This window comes from Ursus americanus, chromosome 30 (genome assembly GCF_024610735.1).
Source record: "Ursus americanus isolate L20-20 chromosome 30, mUrsAme1.1.p, whole genome shotgun sequence".
Classification (NCBI taxonomy): domain Eukaryota; kingdom Metazoa; phylum Chordata; class Mammalia; order Carnivora; family Ursidae; genus Ursus; species Ursus americanus.
Window position 1 is genome coordinate 18,129,197 of NC_142156.1, and position 14,151 is coordinate 18,143,347.

At 52.1% G+C, this 14,151-nt stretch overlaps 1 protein-coding gene across 1 annotated transcript; it reads left to right on the forward strand.

Moving 5' to 3' along the window:
* LOC123779365 (calcium release-activated calcium channel protein 1) lies at window positions 1-13,258 on the forward strand. The gene is made up of 2 exons (XM_045777398.2): window positions 1-559; window positions 12,214-13,258. The coding sequence occupies exons 1-2, from the start codon at window positions 254-256 to the stop codon at window positions 12,823-12,825; spliced, it is 918 nt and encodes a 305-aa protein (XP_045633354.1). The 5' UTR covers window positions 1-253; the 3' UTR covers window positions 12,826-13,258.
* Window positions 13,259-14,151: the final 893 nt, after the last annotated feature.

The window sequence follows — 14,151 nt, forward strand, 5'->3', positions numbered from 1 at the left end:
TTGGACGCTGGCTAGCGCGCAGGCTCGCGTCGGGGCGGCCCCAGGGTTTTGCAAGCGGCGCGGCGGGCCTGCGAGCTGGGGCTGCAGCGGCTTCCTCTACCTCCTTCTCGTCCTCGGCGGCCGGCCGGGTAAGGCCCGGCCCGCGCGGGGGGCAGGCGGCGGCTGCCTCAGGCGGAGGCGGAGGTGCGGCGGAGGGTGGGGGCCACTGCCTTCGCAGGAGCCCGGGCCGGCCCGCGCATTTGCACCGTGCTCCATGCATCCGGAGCCCGCCCCGCCCCCGAACAGCAACAGCCCGGAGCTTCCCCTCAGCGGCGGCAGCACCAACAGCGGCAGCCGCCGGAGCTGCCGCCGCAGCGGGGACGGGGAGCCCCCGGGGTCGCCGCCGCCGCCACCGCCAGCCGCCGTCACCTACCCGGACTGGATCGGGCAGAGTTACTCCGAGGTGATGAGCCTCAACGAGCACTCGATGCAGGCGCTGTCCTGGCGCAAGCTCTACTTGAGCCGCGCCAAGCTCAAAGCCTCCAGCCGGACCTCTGCTCTGCTCTCCGGCTTCGCAATGGTGAGCTCGGGCCTCCCTACCCTGCCCTCTCTCCTGTCCTCCTGACACTCCCGTCCACAGACCCGACGGGGCCTACCGGGAGCAGGCTAGGCAGGCCGGGCGGGGAGGGGGTTCGGGGAAAATCTGGGAGAAAGGTGTCGTGGACGATGGAGGGGGCCAGACGTACTGGCTCTGAGCAGAGGTGGGCGACAAGTGACATCTGGTGTGGGAGATTGGGTGTCAGACAAATGTCCAGGGGTGAGGGGCTCAGGTGCCTTCAGATGGGTAACTTTGGTGCATGCAGCAAGTGGAGAGAAACAGGATCTTCGAAGTGGGTCTCTAAGAAGACAGTCCCACATTTGTTCAGGGGCAAAGGAAGGACATAAAGGGTCTGATCTCCGTGGAAGCAGGTGTCAGGAGGTGGGGAGGAGGAGTGGGACCCCTGAGCTGTCTTTCTTGTGACCCCACACTTGAGGCCAAAAGGTATTGGCCATGTCCTTTTATCACCTAGTAGAGGGGATTTCCTGACACTCTTTCTTCCACTGCATTTTCCGAGAGCCTCAGCCTAGGGTTTTGATAACCGTTCTCCACCCTCAGTTTCTTCTCCAGAAACTTGTCACTGAGTCACTGGGTGTGAGGGAGGAGGGTGGTACATGTTCCTCTTGATTGGGCTTTTAGTTGATTTGGGGGCTTAGGCATCGTTTCATCTTCCTATGCCAGGCTGGGCTGGAGTGAGAAACAAGCCTTTGAGGGGTTGGGTGCATGAGGCTGCAGGTTAGGCCGAGAAGTGGTCCTAAGGGTGCCCTCAGGCCTGGAGTCTCCCACAGCAGGGCCTGCAGAACAATTTGTGGTGATCACAGTGTGACATCAGCCTGTGTGAGTGGGGTGCCCTCCTCTTCCAACGTCTCTAGCCCAGGGCACTTCTGCCTCCCCAGTAAGTGAGCTAAGCCCTTGGCCTTGAGGGAGGGAGTGGCTGCACCCTCGTGTTTTCTTGGGAGTGTGTCTGGTACTCTCCCTGTGTTCCACAAACAAGTGGGCCGACGCAGTGGAGTCTGAACTTTTAGAAGCGCTGAGCGGGCCCAGAGCACACTGGGCCTCAGTGAAAAAGCCAGGTGATTGGGGGTGGGGAAGAGCCCTCCTAGCTCACCCCTTGCTGCCTGTGTGACCTCAGATACATTTTTCTCTCTGGGTCTTAATTTCTGAATCAGTAAATGAAGGCTGCTACTTAGAAGTATCTCTGACTTTAAGAATTAAATTGAGGAAGCCCTTGAGAGGGGATGAGAGAATGTGTGTGTGTTTGTGTAAGGGAGTGGCACACTAGTTTTGGTTTAGGTCATATGATGGAATTCTGTTCTGTCAGTCCCAAATCCTTAGAGACCAGTCTGCCTTTGCCTGAAGAAGCTCTAAGACTAGCTGACCGTTTACCAATCACTCACCCTGTACTAGGCATTGTTTAGGTTCCCTAAACTTCCACACTAACTCCTCAACCACCCTCTGAGGTGGTTTTGCCACAGGACTTTCTGCTAGAGCAGGATTTAAACCTGAGTTTGCCAGCATCCAGAACTGTCTTGGGCACTTACGCCTTTTGTGGTGTGGAGTTCTGGTCAGTGTCCAGCCAGGGACATGTTGGGACCAGGTCTCCTAGGAAATGAGAGAGCAGGAAAGTTAAGCAGAATAAAATGTTGCAGTTTGGGGGCAGGGACTGACACCATTAGCTTTTCACAGCTGTGCTCTGGGTTTAAGATGGTGGCACACCTGTTCCCCTTTTTCTTGGGGTCATAAATTCATAGCTGCCCAGGCCCCTTCCCACTCCCGGAGAAGTGAAGATCTGATGGGTTGCACTTTCCTGCCCTCTGGAGTCCTCTTTGTCCTCGAGAAGCCAGCCTCCTAATCAGATGGCACCTTCCTCTTCCTCCTGCTAGAAACACTGCAGGAAGTCAGGAGGCAGGTGGCATTGGGTGGGCCTTGGCTCACCCAGAGTGTATCTTGGGGACCTTTATTTTCCCTGGTCAGGGTGGAGAAGGCTTCCTGGCTCCTCAGATGAACTCCCCAAAGTTCCTGTGGCAGGGAGGAGCTGAACCCCATCACAGCCTCCGTTCTGGGGAAGCGGTTACAAGAGGGTAACTGTCTTTGCTGTGAGTCTGTAAATCTATGGGAGAACTAGAGTTGGGGTGAAGATAGATCCGAGAGGCAGGCAGCTCTGCCTTTGCCCCACCCCCCACTACATACACTCAGCTTGGTGAGTGAGCCTCTGAGAGAAAGGGGTGCCACAGGACCGAGCACCATGGAAACAGAGTGAGCGAGTTTCCTGGACTACTCTCCCTTGGCCCGTGAGTCAGCACAACCAACTTCCTGCCCCCAGAGGGCTTCCTTCCTAGAGACCTGGAAAACCAGAGAGGCACTGTGTGACCTCTGATCTCCAAGAGTAGGAGAGTTGGCAAGGCTGCCAGGCTCACCTGTTCAGCAGGTGAGATTGAGGGAGGGTCTCCCAAGAGCCTGGAGGGGATGGAGAGACTCCCGTTCATGGGCGTTCATGGGCGGAAAGGCCTGGCCGGATGCCCTGATGTGCTGGGGAGATAGGCTGTGGGCTCTCAGTGGGCTCTCGGACAGGTGGCTTTATGCCCTGGAGCCAGTTTCCTCATGTGGACAAAGGGGAGACATATCCTGCTGTGCCATGGACTTGGGTGAGGATTCGTTATGAGTCCCGCCTGGGCACACAAGAGGTGGAGAAATTTTCAGGATCTGATCATATAAACATCTTAGCTGGACCCCGTCTAGTCTGCAGACAAGAGTCCCACTCCTGACAGCATTTCTAGAAACAACAGGGCTTTGCTGCGCTCAGCATCCAGACTCCACAACCAGGGGCCCTGGATGTAGCCCATGATTCGCATCCTGCAGGTGCTTCTTGAGCTGAGGGTACCCTCATGGGCTGTGACCGGGGTCATCTGTGCCTCAGTTTATCTCCGTGAGAGCCAGCCCCCTCGGCCCGACCCTGTGTCCTGCCGGACTATGGTGAGCCCACTGGCAGTCTTGGTTTGCTGGGGAGGGCAGGCTGTAACGTTAGCCTAAGCAGAAGATAATTGGGAAGGTCAGCCTGCTGCCGTAAACAAAATGCTTTCCACGACCTGGGATCAATTATTTTTGGATTATCTGCCTCCTCAAGTTCTCTGCCCGCCAGCACCCTTTTGTTCCCAGGTTCCAGAGCGGGTTCAGAAGTTGGCTTGGAATTTCTGTGAAAATGACTTGGAGGGAAGAGCTGAAATCCTGAGACACTGAGCCTCTGGGGATATGTTCAGAGTTCAAGGGGCATGGAAATGAGTGAGAAATTGCTGTTACTCCTCACAGTGCTAATTACGAATAGTGATCATTGTTTGTGTTGCTCGGGCTCTTGCTATAGGCCAGACGTTGTGCTAAGTGTTTTACTTGACCATCTGTTGTATCTTCACACAACCTGGTGAGGGTAGGGGCTTGTCCCAAGTGAATAACTTGCCCAAGGTTACTTGGCTGGTTAGCTGCAGAGACTGTGACCCTGGGGTAGCCCCGCTGCTGTGGAAGAGGACTTACCAGAGTGGTAGGGAGGACAGAGCTGGGAGGCTGCAGTATGACCGAGCAAATTAAGAACAAGGACTCGAGCCGGACAACTTGGTTCAAATTCCGGCTCTACTACTTACAACCAACCGTGAGATCCTGGGAAGGTTATTTAAATGTCTCTGGGCCTTCCTTACCTGTAAAATGGGGATAATAGTAGTACCTACCTCATAGGGTTGGAGTGAGGATTCTTTGAGTTAGTATTTGCAAAGCACTTAGAATGCCCCTGGTCCAGGTTTTCAGGAATCCCGCTCACCCTTGTTCTCATGGGACTGCTTTAAAAGGGTTAACTGATTTAGAAGAATATGATTCCAGCTAAACCTTGAGCTGGTAGAGTTAGGGCTTGGGGAAGAGCCCTCTGATCAGAGGAAGTGTTGGGAATAAAGTTAGAAAGATGAGAAATTTAGGGTCTCAGGGAAAGGCAGCGGGGCTGGTGTAGCTGGAGTTAAAGGTGTGGAAGGAGTTGTTGAGGAAGGTGAATCTAGTCAGGGAAGATGTTACAGGGAGGGCCTTGACTGACTGTTTCAAAAGTCTGAACTCTTATGTAGGCAGTAGGGAGCAGTGCAAGTTATGTGATGAATTCTAGAATAATCTTGATGATGTTACTATTTACTAACTTCCAGGCATGAGCCTGGGCCCTTTTCTTCATTCTTATTTAATCCTCAGATCAACTCTTAAAGGTATGTACTATAGATAGAAAATCTAAGGTTGGGGGCACCTGGGTGGCTCAGTCGGTTAAGCGTCAACTTCAGCCCAGGTCATGATCTGGGGAGATGGGGGTGCTCTGCGCTCAGCGGGGAATCTGCTTCTCCCTCTCCCTCCGCCCCTCCTCCCTCTCGTGCTCGCTCGTTCTTTCTTTCTTTCTTTCTTTCTTTCTTTCTTTCTTTCTTTCTTTCTTTCTTTCTTTCTTTCTTTCTTTTTTAAAGATTTTTTATTTATTCGACAGAGATAGAGACAGCCAGCGAGAGAGGGAACACAAGCAGGGGGAGTGGGAGAGGAAGAAGCAGGCTCCTAGCGGAGAAGCCTGATGTGGGGCTCGATCCCATAACGCCGGGATCACGCCCTGAGCCGAAGGCAGAGGCTTAACCACTGTGCCACCCAGGCGCCCCATCTGTCTCTCTTTCAAATAAATAAATAAAATCTTTAAAAACAAAACCAAAAGCTAAGGGGCTCCTGGGTGGTGCAGTTGGGTGAGCGTCTGCCTTCAGCTTGGGTCGTGATCCTGGGGTCCTGGGATTGAGCCCAAATAGGGCTTCCTGCTCATTGGAGAGTCTGCTTATCCCTCTCCCTCTCCCTCTGCCTGCCACTCCCCCTGCTTATGCTCTCTCTCTGGCAAATAAATAAGATCTTTAAAACAAAACAAAACAAAAAACAAAAGCTAAAAATACCTAAGTCTCATAGGAACATGGAGGTTAAGATATCCGGCTAGTAGACTTCAAGGACTGGTAGGTCTGACTTGGCGCCATTTCTACTTAACCATCCTCTGGCTGCTGTAGCTGGTTGATAGCTGGGCCTTTGAATCCTTCCAGATGTGGGGTTTTGCACGCCAGGCTGTTTATAGATGGAATTTGTCGAATGCCCCAAGGGGAGGGAGCTCCCTGCCAGCTGAGAAACTTTTTGTAAAACTTCACAAGTGCCTTTCATGAATTTCTGAAATTTTCAGCTGGGAACCCTGTTGAGTTCTGCTGGTTGTTTGGTTCAGGGCTGGCAAAGTAGAACTCTAGGGTTTCCCAAGGTGGCATGATGGAAATCAGTGTTTGGAGTTGGGGTGGGGTCTCTTGCAGAAGTGGAACTGAGAAGGTTCTAAGCAGAAGCCAGCAGGTTTCTCTGTAATGCGTCTTCTGGGTAGGCTTTCATAAACTTTAGTTTTAAGTAATTTCTATACCCAACTTGGGGCTCGAACCCACAACCCTGAGATCAAGAGTCATATGTTCTACTGACTGAGCCCGCCAGGCCCTTTAGGTAGCCTTTAATATACTCCCCAGAAGGAATGTCAGAGACTGGTAGGACCACAGACTCTTCTTCAGAGGAGAATCTTGTGGGACTGGGATTTGACAGCCAGCCCTCTTTGGTTTTTGAGCATTGGTCTAATCCAGAAATCAGCCACCTTTTTCTATAAAGGGCCAGATAGTAAATATTGTCAGCTTTACAGGCCACACAGTCTTGGTGGTAAACTACTCAATTCTGCCATTTATTTTTAATTTTTTTTTTAAAGATTTTATTTATTTGTCAGATAGAGAGCGAGAGAGCACAAGCAGGGGGAGCAGCAGAGGGAGAAGCAGGCTCCCTGCTAAGCAAGGAGCCCGATGCGGGACTCCATCCCAGGACCCTGGGATCACGACCTGAGCCAAAGGCAGATGCTTAACTGACTGAGCCACCCAGGTGCCCCTCAGTTCATCCATTTTAGCTCAAAAACAGCCACAGAGGATAGGGAAATGAATGGGTTTGGTTGTGTGCCAATAAAACTTTATTTACAAAAACTGCAGTCTAGAGGCCACAGTTTGCCAAACCCTGGCCTAAGCAGCATCCTCATTTTTGAGTGCATACCCCTCGAAAAAAATGTTCGTGGTAGCTTCAGTATCGGTATCCTTATGAATGAGATATGCCTTAATATGATACGTGTATTATGAACACATAAAAATACAAAATTAAAAAGTTGAAAGGAGGAGCTAAATAATAAATGAATGTCGTTGGAAGTTCTAGTGTGGCCTCCGCAGTGGATCGCCGAGGATGGTCCACCAGAGATGTCAGAGACAGGGTCTCACCTTCATTTATCTCTTCAGCGGTGTTTGACCCCTGGAGGGACAAGTACTAAACGCTGGGGAAACAGAGGGAAATAAGAGTAGAGGGAAGGGAACAAGTCTTCGGGTAATTCTGCCTTTAGGACATGTTTGGTAAGTGCAGTGGTGGGGGGAGCGTGGATGGAAGGACACTTGTCACAGTCTGAAAATACTTATTTGCCTAAATGTTCAGGGCCTGCCACCTCCTCCCTGGGCAGAGATTTTGCCCTCCTTCCCGCGCTCTCCAAGATCGTCCAGGCCCATAGTAAGCTCTCAATACCTATTTCCCACCACTGGGTGAGTGGCCCCAGCCTCACCCAGGAGGCCCCAGAGCAGGGCTGACTTGGAAGGTAAAACCTGAGGGAGGTGGAATTAGCTAGACACCCAGAAAGCCTAGGCCTGTCCTCCCCAGAACCTACAGGGTCAAACTGTTTGGCTTATGACATAAATTTAGTGAATTGCAACCAGCTTTTTTTTTTTTTTAAATGAAATTAGAACTAAAGAGCAGCGTGCATTGCTTGTTGTAAGGATAGGCTCTGTCAGCGTCCTTTAAGAAGTATTGTTTGGGGAAACTTTTGTTTCTGTTATAAATGTGTATCTATTTATAGAAACATTTGGAGTACTGGACTGTAGTGGTCAGAAGAGTTTGTAAACCACTAGACTAGGCCTCGATCCTCTCTTAATAGATGGTTTGCATTTGAGGTAGGGCCGGCAGGCTCAGACAGCTCTGGGTGACCCCAGGTGACTGCTTGGCGGCCCTTGTGTTCCGGGCTACGGCCACCTACCCTCCTGAAAGAGTGAACAATGAAGCCCAGGCTTGGAAAAGGACAGTTGGGTCTCCCAACTGTGGCTGTTGGGGGCGGGCCAGGCATGGGAGGGCTGCCTCGGAAGGGCCTAGACTTCCAGGTGGCAGGGGTCTCCATGGAGCCCAGCAGGAGTGAGGAGAGCTAGTTGGCATTCGGCATAGCAGGCAAATGCCTGGCAAGGCCAGCCAGGCCCCACCCTTTGCAGAATCACGTGGTCCTCTTCTTGGCTCATGCTTAAAAATTGGTGTCCTAGTGGCCCCTGTGCGGGGTCCATGGACCAGTGTGCGGTGGGGCTGGCAATCTCTTGTCCTTCCTATCCCTTTAGGCCCCATGTGGCCAGGTTCAAGCAGGCCCTTGGCTGGCTGGGAGCTGTTTATTTTGGGTTAATGGGCCCAGCATTCTGGCTATATTTACCTTGCGAAGCTGCTTGCAATCTGATCTGATCTGATCTCTCTGGGACTCAGCTGGGGCCCTGGGAGTCGCCTGCCAGATTCCGCAAGGCCCCCTTGACTTTACTCTGTCTGTGGGGGGATTTCCGAAGAGGGAAGCATTCTGGAAAAAACAGTGCCTTGTATTCCTGTGAATGGTTTTTTATCCATTATCCAGGATCCAAGATGTGTGCCATCTGTTGCTTCTCCACATTATTCCTTTCCGCAGCCCCATGGCACTGAACTTGGTCCCTGGTGTACATACAGCCGGCCCATATGGTCAAAGTCCCAGGAATTGTTGGGGCTGGTGAGGGTGATGGAGTTTCTTCCAGAGCTTGGCAGGAAGGTCTTTCCTCTTCCTTGGAGTGCCCGGCGTTTCAGGCTTTGCTGTGCCTAGCCTTTCCCCAGCTCAAGACCTCAGGGAGGGCTCGTGGGTTCTGGTGTCCCCAAGCCAGGTATGTCCCAGTAGCTGTGATTTCTGGTCCTGGATCCTGTGAGTGTGACAAATGGTATGAAAGGGTCGTCTCTGTCCAGCCGAGGTACCCATCGGGCCCTGTGTGGTTTGGGGCACACCTTCTCCTTATGCCCCAGGTTCGGAGCTGGGGCAGATGAGGGCCAGAGTGGGGATCCAGCTTCCTTACCCACCCCAGAGGGCAGAACCTTGGCTCATGGGGTCAGTTCTCTCCAGCCTGAGCTGATGGTACCCAGGGGCTGTTCTTCTTTTTCTTTTTTAAAATTTTATTTATTTAAGCAATTTCTACACACATCATAGGTCTCGAACTCACAACCCCAAAGTTAAGAGCCTCATTTTCTACCAGCTGAGCCAGCCAGACACCCCTGGGCTATTTCTCTTCTGCCTCGAGCCCCCTGCTTTTCTTATCAACTAAAATTGATTGAGCACCTCCTGTGGTCTGGCCCTGTGTTAAATGCTTACATGTCAAGACCTCATCCATTGGTCCCCTCAGCGACTGTCTTAGTCCATCTGGGCTGTTGCAACAGAATGACGGACGGGGTGGCTTATAAACAGCAGACATTTATTTCCTCACACTTTTGGAGGCTGGAAGTCCAAGATCAAGGTGTCGGCAGATTCAGAATCTTTTGAGGGACTGGCTTCCTGACTCCCAGCTGCTGTCTACTCAACTGTGCCCTCCCATCCCAGGAGGGGCAGGGGGCTCTCCGGGCTCTTTTTTTAAGGGCACTAATCCTGCTCAGAGGGCTCCACCCTCGTGTTCTAATCACCTCCCAAGGCCCCACCTCCGTCACATTGGGGGTTGGGATTCCAGGGTGTGGATTTAGAGAGAACTGTCGTAGCACCCACGTGAGAAAAGTGCTCTTATGATCCCCTTTGCACACGGGCTTTAGAGCCAAGTAGACTGGAATTCAGAGCTCCCACTTAGTACCAGTTACAACCTCTGGGACAACTGACCTCACGTCTCTGAGACCGTTTCCTCATTTGTAAAAGAAGAATAATGATGTTGCTCATAGTCGTTGACACTTTATTAAGCTTACTATATGCCAGGTCCTGTTCTAGGCACTTTATGTTCTTTAGCTCATTGAATGCTTATAACAACCATAAATGGGCCCCTGTTTTATAGATGTGGCACAGAGAGCTTGATATACTTGTCCAGGGTCACCTACCAGCTTTGTAAATGGAGGAACCAGTTCATTCTTCACGGCTGTATAGATGGGGCGACACCATCTGCTCTGTAAGGGAACAGATTAGTTACCTGTGTACGTCCCCCGAGTGCTCAGGTCAGGGCCCGATGTACCTGATAGGTCTGGACATTTCCAGTGAGTGAGTAAATTTAGCCAGTGGACCTGGGGCAGCCAAGCAGCGGGCTCTCCTGCTTGTCCCCTCTCTGGTTTCAGGTTCCGGGGCAGCAGGCCAAAACAGGAAGAGGAAGTGCTGGGGGTGGGGAGGTGGTGGCAGGAGGCATGCATTGCTGGAGGGTGCCCTCCTTTTCCAGTGTGGGCAGCACCCTGTGGTGACAGAGACCAGGGGGCCTTGGGATGTGTCCCTTAACTCATGCCCTGGTGGCCTGCCCTCACCCATGTGTACTAAGAATTCTCAGGATTGGCATTAGGCCACCAGTGATCTTAAAAAACAGCCAAAATCCTGGTGGCACTGCCCCAGATTTATAGGAGTTTGAAACATTCTGTAAACTCCTGGGCTGAACTGTTCATATGGTCATCCGTTGTGGCAAGTGAGGGTAAGAGTCTGTGAATCTCATTGAAATTGTCTGAAAAGTCCTGTGAATACATCTACCTGGATGTTCTAAGGAGGGTGTAGCCATTATTTTCACCAGATTCTCAAAGGTGTCAGACCCCCACATCAGCTCTAGCCTGTGACCTTCATCTCCCCGTGTGCCCTCCTTTTACAAACAAGAGGGGAGGGTTTCGACCCAGGTCAAACAAGGAGACAAGGCTGGTTCTGGAGCCAGGACTCAGGCCCCCCAGTTTGGCCTTGCTGTTCTGTCATCCAGAGTGTACCTCTCCAGCAGGAGGGTAGAAACCCCAGAGGATTCCACGTAGAGGTAGTGGGTTTGAGATGAAGTTTCTAAGCTGAAAAATAATACAGCTCACTTTTATTGAGTGTTTACTCTGTGCCAGGCACTAAGTATTTTACATGGACCTAAGTATCTTACAAACGACTTAGTCCTCACAACAGTCCTCTGACCATGTACCATTATTCCCATTTTACAGTTAAGGAAACAGGCCCAGAAAGTTGAAGGAGCTTGCCAGAGCCATATAGCCAAAGAGAGGGCAGAGGAGTCTAGGTTCAAAGCCAGGCAGCATGGCCCTAAAGCCTGTGCTCCCAACCACTGCCTCACACTGTCTTTCTAGGCCAAAGGAAGGGTACAGAGGTACAAGAAATGAAAGCAAACAGGGCCAGGCATTTGGGCAGAAGGAGAGCTAGTGGGGTAAGAAAGAGCCCACCTCCTCCCCAGGAGTAAGGAGAGGTCAGGGTAGGTTGGTGTAGGGCCAGTGGATACATCTCAGCCTTGGACCTTCCCCACCCAGAACCTGGTACACACATAGCAAACACTTTATGAAGGGTCACTGTGCATAATGGTACTGTCATTGGTGCTTGCTGCCTCAGTCCCTCCAGCCCAGGCAGGCAGATCCTGGCACGGTGCCCACTGCCTGCTGTTCCCAGCCCAGATCTGATGAGCTGGCTCCTTCAGATGGGGGTGATTTGCAAGGTCTAGGTGAGAAGCAGCAGGTGGCAGGCCCAGAAGGTGCCCCTGGTGACCCTGGGTCTACAGGTCTCCAGGAACTGGGAAGCAGCTAGTGCGTCAGCTGTGGGGCCCAGAGTGGGGACTAGGGGGGCTAGGGGAGGAGATGGCCCCAGGGCTTGCCAACCACACGTCAGCAGCACTGGGCTCTGTCTTCTAGGAAGCTTCTGCGTTCCTTGTTGGTTGGTGCACTGTGTTCTCAGAAAGGGCCTGAGCCTGACCTGGGAGGGCCTTCATCTCTACCCCACCCCTCTCTGTCCCGGGAGCAGGGCATGAAGGGGAAGCCTGTGCTTGGGAACGGATGTGGGGCCAGCAGAGAGAGTGGTTAGTGGTTGCTGCAGCTGCTGCTTTTTTTTTTTTTTTCAATGAAACTGTATCGTAGTAAAATATACAGCAAACTTGTTTGTGGTGGTAGGTTTTGAATACCTAGCTGGGTGTTAGGAGCAGTGGTGACTATTTGGGAGATGTTTACCATGTACCAGGGACTCTCACTTAATTGTTGAAATAATCCTATGAACTACTGTGATATCTTGGTTTTACAAATAAAGAAGTAAGGTTCAGTGACTTTCCCAAGGACATGTGGCTAGCAAGTAGCAGAACTGGGATTCAAATCCAGGCAGCCTGGGCTCTAAACCTGCTATCTTCGCTAGTACCTCTTCAACCCTAAGTGAGTGGGTCCTATTATCCCCACTGTATAGATAAGGAGACTGAGGCTCAGAGAGGCCAGGTAACCTGCCCAGGGTTCAGGAGCTTGGTGGGAGGGGAGCCAGGATTTGAGTATGGCTCTGTGGGCCGGGAGGGTCCCGGCACTCAGCCCGCCTCTCCCCTACCCCCCAGGTGGCGATGGTGGAGGTGCAGCTGGACGCCGACCATGACTACCCGCCAGGGCTGCTCATCGCCTTCAGCGCCTGCACCACAGTCCTCGTGGCCGTCCACCTGTTTGCCCTCATGATCAGCACCTGCATCCTGCCCAACATCGAGGCCGTGAGCAACGTGCACAACCTCAACTCAGTCAAGGAGTCACCCCACGAGCGCATGCACCGCCACATCGAGCTAGCCTGGGCCTTCTCCACCGTCATCGGCACGCTGCTCTTCCTGGCCGAGGTTGTGCTGCTTTGCTGGGTCAAGTTCTTGCCCCTCAAGAAGCAGCCGGGGCAGCCCCGGCCCACCAGCAAGCCCACGGCTGGTGGCGCAGTGGCCAGCGTCAACGGCAGCAGCGCGGGCGGCATCACCCCGGGCCAGGCCGCCGCCATCGCCTCCACCACCATCATGGTCCCCTTCGGCCTGGTCTTTATCGTCTTTGCCGTCCACTTCTACCGCTCACTGGTCAGCCATAAGACGGACCGACAGTTCCAGGAGCTCAACGAGCTGGCCGAGTTTGCCCGCCTGCAGGACCAGCTGGACCACAGAGGGGATCACCCCCTGACGCCCGCCGGTCACTACGCGTAAGCCCTTCTGGGCCCGGGCACTTCAGATCTCTGGCCTTACGCCGCTCCCCACGACCTCGTCCTGCCCCAGCCTCAAGGACAGCCAGCTCAGGGGACTGGGCTTTTGTCAGGGGGCAGAGAGTGGAGGGAAGAGGCTTTTTTTTTTTTTTTTTTTAAGAGAAACGACTGCACTTTGAAACTTTCCTCTGAGAGAATAAGCACTTCCTGTTCTTCCAGCTTCAGGTTCACCTCCTGGTAGGAGGCCACCGGCGGGAGCCAGAGTGGGGACAAATGCTCCCTTTGTCCCTCCTCCTCCCGTGTGCCTGTGCCACTTGGATGCTTCTTGTCTTTTCTGTCTTGACCCCCCCTTCCCGTTCAGTGTTGTGTGTGTGTGTGTGTGTGTGCGCATATGTACACGTGTATGTGCGCACACATAAATATACTCATAAGGGACACCTCTTGTGTGTGTATTTGTTGGGTCTGGACTGCCTGGTATTATTTCTGCTGGTGCCCCAATCCGGTGAGGCTCTAAGCAAAAAAATTTTTTAACGTTTGATTTTGAAAATTTTCAAACCTATGAAAAAGTTACATGAATAGTAATTGAAATACCCAGACAGTCAATTCTTGTTATTCACAGCAGTGGTGTTCTATGAATCAGTGGGTATCAAACTCCTGTGGGGTTAGGTTCCTACGAGCGTTTGGTCAGGATATTCTGCCAGGCGTTCAGTAGGTAACCTTGTTTTACGTGTTTCTGTTTTTGTTTTAATTTTTAAGTAGTCTCTGCACACAGCGTGGGGCTCAGACTCACACCCCTGAGATTGAGAGCTGCGTGCTCTACCGACTGAGCCAGCCAGGCACCCGTATGTGCGTTTCTGTTTAAAGACACCTTATTTAACACACGTTGTTGGTTCATGAGCGATGAACTCAACTCATGGCTGACAGCACAATAACTTGTACCTAAATGAATTTTTTCCAAAAGGCATTTTCTCTGTAAGGCACATCACTGCCTTCTTTTTAAATATTTTATTTTTTTAAAGTAATTTCTGCACCCAGTGTGGGGTCGAACTCACAACCCTGAGACCAAGAGTCGCACGCTCCACGGACTGACCCAGCCTGGTGCCCCGCTGCCTTCTTTTATAGCAAAATCCCTGGGGTGCCTGGCTGGCTCAGTCCGTGGAGCGTGCGACTCTTGGTCTCGGAGTCGTGAGTTCAAGCCCCATGTTGGGCATGGAGCCTCCTTAAAATAAAAATTAAAAATAAATTAAAAAACAAAACAAAAGTAAAATCACCAACAGAAAGCACCAAATGTGAAAAACATGGCCCTGAATAGAAGGTGAAAGGACACGTG

Bases quoted from the DNA above. Each gene is read 5' to 3' on its own strand.
- LOC123779365 (XM_045777398.2), top strand. From the start codon at position 254: ATGCATCCGGAGCCCGCCCCGCCCCCGAACAGCAACAGCCCGGAGCTT. The intron at 560-12,213 runs GTGAGCTCGGGC...CCTACCCCCCAG, and splicing joins TGCTCTCCGGCTTCGCAATG to GTGGCGATGGTGGAGGTGCA.